The 5000-nt window shown below is 42.4% G+C and overlaps 1 protein-coding gene across 1 annotated transcript in view; it reads left to right on the top strand.

The window, feature by feature from the left end:
* The first annotated feature begins 161 nt into the window (after positions 1–161).
* Positions 162–5000, top strand: part of LOC138045140 (ALK tyrosine kinase receptor-like) — a 34753-nt gene continuing 29914 nt past the window's right edge. The window contains exons 1-2 of the mRNA XM_068891540.1: positions 162–324; positions 711–1023. Of these exons, the coding sequence (XP_068747641.1) occupies positions 293–324; positions 711–1023 (345 nt within the window). The 5' untranslated portion in view covers positions 162–292. The remainder of the gene's footprint in view (positions 325–710; positions 1024–5000) is intronic.

Here is a 5000-nt window from a genome sequence, read left to right as displayed (position 1 = left end):
CGGTAAAGGTGTTGTTTCCAGGCTCGGTAAAATTTGGAAGCTATCATTGGTCGTTGAGAGTTGCATTTTCACAAAACAAATGAATAGTGTCCTTAAAATTAGCAAACAAGAAGTTTTTTAATTAAGTTTCCTGCTGATAGAGAGTGAAGTGAATTGTGCGGTCTTCCCTGGCGGCGAGTTTAAAAGGCGTACGATCGAGAACGTCTCAACACAAATACGCGCAAACTGATTCCAGACTTGGTCGCTTTGTAACAAATCCGCTTTTTCTGTTTCCAAAACTGTTGTAGCAAATATGTTACAAAACTGTTTCCATGCGCCATTGAGGTAGGTTGTGTGTTTGACGGAAGGACGTTTTGCTTGGATGAATTTAGGCACGTTTCTCAGGTCATGCAGCCTTCTTGCAGTGAATGATATATCAGCTACCTTTTAGATTGGAGTACCTCAAGCACGAGTTTTCAGTTAAGAACATGCGCATTATATTTGGAAGTACCGATTTTTGAAGTGTTTTCTTCGCTTAGTCGATGACTCACCTGGGTGTGAGATTTCAATAAAATGACCAGAGACACAACAACCTAGAACTGGATAAGAACAGAGCACTAAAAGGAAAGCTTTTTGGAAACAGCCAAGTTGCACGCTGTGAGCGTCTTCTCTGTTTGGCTTATTATCGGTGGAAGTACACTTACATTGTCTTGATCAATCTCTTTTAACAGGGTTTTAAAGATCATCAGCCTATTGATTTTCGTCACCCCTGTTAGACTGCTGGAACGGAAGGGAGATACGAGCCGTTCGTCCATCGTAAGGATCATAGAGAATCCCATACTGACGGGTTGTGTTATTCACAGGCAGCGGAGTTATGACTTCCTTTCATGCGCACATTTGTGCTTGGGGCGATCGGACTGCGTTTCAGTTAATTACGAGAACGTCAGAAACGGCATTTGTGAGTTACATTGCCTCAGTTCTCCCGCAAGTGGGTTGGATACAAATGCATTCAGTGCTAAAAGGGGCTACTTGCTTGGCCACCTGGTAAGTTTTCTTGTTGTTGTTTTTTCATTGTTAAATAGATTTACTTACTCCCCGCGCTGTTCTGCGCAAAGGGCAACATGCTTCTTTCAGTTCCACTCGCTCCACTCTCATTTGTTGTATGTCTTTTCGGAATATCTGTCTAAGGGCACCATTTTTTCAAAGTCCTATAACTTTACTTATACTGTGGATGATTCGCTATCTGACAGTGATTTTACTATTTGCTCACGTACCAGTGGATTCACACGCGACAAGCGCATGCAATTAAAGCCCAAATGTTTTGGCCAAGGATTGACGGGAAGTATATATTAAAATTTGGATAGTAACTTATCCGCTGAGTACCCGGCTTTAAACCAGGGTGTCAATGGGTTTAACCCACTATGTTGAAATATAAATGTTTTTTATGGTCACGTGATCAATTAAAGGCACGATGCCACGCACTACGAATAGAAAATTTATGACTCCAGGTGGATCTATTCGTTACCAATGGATCCATTGGAGTCCAATGGAACACTTTCCTTGAGCCACTGATCGACAACAAGAAACCTTTTTTTAAACTCTCAAACCGATAGAAAAAATGTAACTCCAGTGGAATCTATTCGTTGCCAATCAAGTCCAATGGAACAGTTTTTTGGGCCTCCAGGGACAAGTATAATTTTTTTTCTACGTCTCTAACGAATAGAAAACTTGTCACTCCAGTGGAATCTATTCGTTACCATAGATCCTTGGAGTCCAATTGAACACTTTGTTTGGGCCACCCATCAACAACAATAAATTTTTTTTCTACGTCTCTAACGAATAGAAAACTTGTCACTCCAGTGGAATCTATTCGTTACCATAGATCCTTGGAGTCCAATTGAACAGTTTTCTTGGAGTCACCGATCGACAATAATAAACTTTTTTCTAACTCTCCAACGAGTAGAAAACTTGTCACTCCAGTGGAATCTATTCGTTACCATAGATCCTTGGAGTCCAATTGAACAGTTTTCTTGGAGTCACCGATCGACAATAATAAACTTTTTTCTAACTCTCCAACGAGTAGAAAACTTATCACCCCTAAACTTCCGGTTTTCCAATAGAACTTGAGTACACACGATTGGAGTCTTGTCGAGTGTATTGGACAACCCTCAGGGTGACAGGAGGCAGAGTGCGTGAACTCGAGAGTTTCTGCCGACGTCGGTTTAAAGTGCGTGCGCAAACCAAGAGTAGAGTGTCCTTGTATACAGTGACAGGTTTAAAAGATCTGAATCTCAGTTGTGAATTTTATAGTCGGATAATAACTATTTGCTAGCTCTGTGAAATTGTTTATTTCTTCTTTGGTTATGCTCTATATAGAGAAAAGATGTCGTCGATATATCTTTTGTGAAGAAGTGGCTTGTATTAACTTAGTTTGAGGATATCTGTTTCAACCGCAGCCGTGAATATGTTGGCAAAGGATATTGCGGTCTCGTGCGTTTGAAAGGTTGAACTTGAACAAGACATAATTTTCTCTCAAGATAAGGCTCAACAAATCTTTCAGGATGTGAGTAAGACGGTATCGGAGGGTTATGCAAAATTGTATCGTTTTATCGAAAACTACAGCCAAATTTGCCCTTTAATTTCGTGTTTTAAACATCATTCCGAAAATTAACTGTGAACCGTCAAAATGGCTTATTTTTAACCGTCAACCGTCAAAGGGGACCCCCCTCCCATTGAGACCCTCTTAAACAAATGGGGCAAGGTGGCAAGGTGAATTTGGCCCTGCCGGTCTTACTCTCACTATCTGCTTGCCAGTTAATAGCTGCCGCGTGGTAGCAGATTTCTTCCTTCTCTTCTTTCGCCGAGATTACTTCCATCAATGGGAACATTCCATTAGTTGATTTTATAAACGAGGCTAATACATAGTTTTTGGGAAGAGTTCAGCCCCTTCTTTGTCTTTACCGTGGTCTTACAGATCTCGTTGACATACAAGACTGTTTGGTAGGTATACAGTCTGTAAGAGTTCGACTTTAGAACACTTAGAGATCTTGATACACTTTCACACCGATTGCATCTTCATCTTACATCTTCGTCTTGTCTTTACAAAACAAAACAAAACAAAACAACTCAGGGTTTTTTGAGAATAGACTGCTTCGTTTCCGTATCCTGGGAAGAATAGTTTGCGACACCAATATGGCCGCCGTTTTTTTTTGTTAAGGGACTCTCAAATGGTCTCTAATTTTACATGTCTCCTTCAAGGCGCTTATATCAGTCAGTCAGTGTTTGGAACCTCCCTATGCACTAACTATATCCTTAAGTTAATTTTGCGCGTATCGTTGTATTTTTAGAAATGAGGACTGGTTTACAAGTCCGACGCAGTCATAAGCACAACCAACATACGCAGACGCAGTAGCGTTTGATAATTGGTACCTTTCGTTACAACAAAGGCACTAATTAACAACAAGTCAATGCGCCTGCGCATGTTGCTTAAGCTTATGCTCGCGTTGTACGTGTAAACCAGCCTTAACCTTTTACCAGGAGACTCACATTTACATCAATTTACATCAATTAGCCCAATTTGCACACATTGTGTTTGTTATTTTTGTCTTTGTTTGACTTTATTCTGATTGGCCATTCTAAACAGTGCGTGCAGTCGACGAACTCGTGGCGTTCTAAATATAGAAAGATAAGCGCAAATGTTGCCTGAATGGGAAAGGCAACCTCCTACTCAAGGGCTCCTGTCAGTTTGTAATCGTATGCTTCACGTCCCTCACAGATCATTCCAGAACGTAAATACATTTTTACGACCCTTGGTGCCCGCGGAGCAACTGGACCGACAAGCACAGCCGGATACAAAGGAACCTCATTGGAAGGTCAAGTCATTTTAGACAAAGGAATTCAAATATGGACTGTTCCCGTGACAGGAACTTACGTCATTGAAGCCTCTGGCGCTTCTGGTGCCAACGGCACTCGTGTCGCTTATCTATTGCTTTGGAAACTAGGTGGTTTAGGAGCAAAGATAACAGGGACTTTTCCGCTTGTTCGAGGAACTCAATTAAAAGTCTTAGTGGGTCAAGAGGGTGGTACAATTGCCCATTTAGCTGATCGGCCAGGGGGAGGGGGTGGCGGGAGTTTTGTCACTCTTATGGATGACTCTCCACTTATTATTGCTGGTGGGGGAGGTGGTGGAGGAGCAGCACGTGACAATTTCACAGACGGAGACCCAGGTCAGGCAACAAGAAACGGGTCTCAGTGTGGTGGGACACAGGGGGGTGGGGGTCAAGTCTGCAATGCTCAAACGGGTAAAAGAGACCCCAGTTTGAGTGCTGGAGGGGGAGCAGGGGTGTTAGGAAACGGTGATTCAGGGACGGCACTTGGGGTAGCACCCTTGAGTTTTGGGAACGGTGGAACGGGAGGAAAAGGTCCGTCAGTTAACGGAGGCTTTGGTGGGGGATCATTCGCGTTTGTATTCGGGGGAGGGGGTGGTGGGTACTCAGGTGGGGGAGTATTCGGCACTTCTCAGAAAGGAACTGCCGGAGGAGGAGGGTCGTACAATGACGGTAAAATTCAAAGGAACGAAGCTGGAGCTAATAAAGGGGTCGGGAAAGTTATAATAACTTTACTGAATACTTAAACTGCCCAGATATCCAGCAATTACTCTTTATAAGTAGAATACCTTATTATAGGAAATCAACGTTCCATGAAATAAAGGGGACGGGAAAGGTATAATAAAGTTAGGCTGTGATGCTCTATACAACAGCTCTGACTAGGTCTTCGTAACCAGCCTGCAGCGGTTAACTTTTAAAGAGCCAGGCTACTCTTTGGAAAAGAATGCACCTCGCTTCCAGGGTGTCTCTCTTTCTTCCTGCTCAAGAGTGATGACGTTGTTTCTGGCTCTTTCTTTATTAGCAACGACCAATGAAAATTTAGAAGCAGTAGATAAAATGAGAAAAGACTGTATGTTGGTGTTTTAGTTAATCCGGTAATTCACCACTAGAAAGAAATTAAGTTAAAGTATATTC

This window comes from Montipora capricornis, chromosome 4, assembly GCF_036669925.1.
Source record: "Montipora capricornis isolate CH-2021 chromosome 4, ASM3666992v2, whole genome shotgun sequence".
NCBI lineage: Eukaryota > Metazoa > Cnidaria > Anthozoa > Scleractinia > Acroporidae > Montipora > Montipora capricornis.
This window is presented reverse-complemented; position numbering and strand designations above follow the sequence as displayed.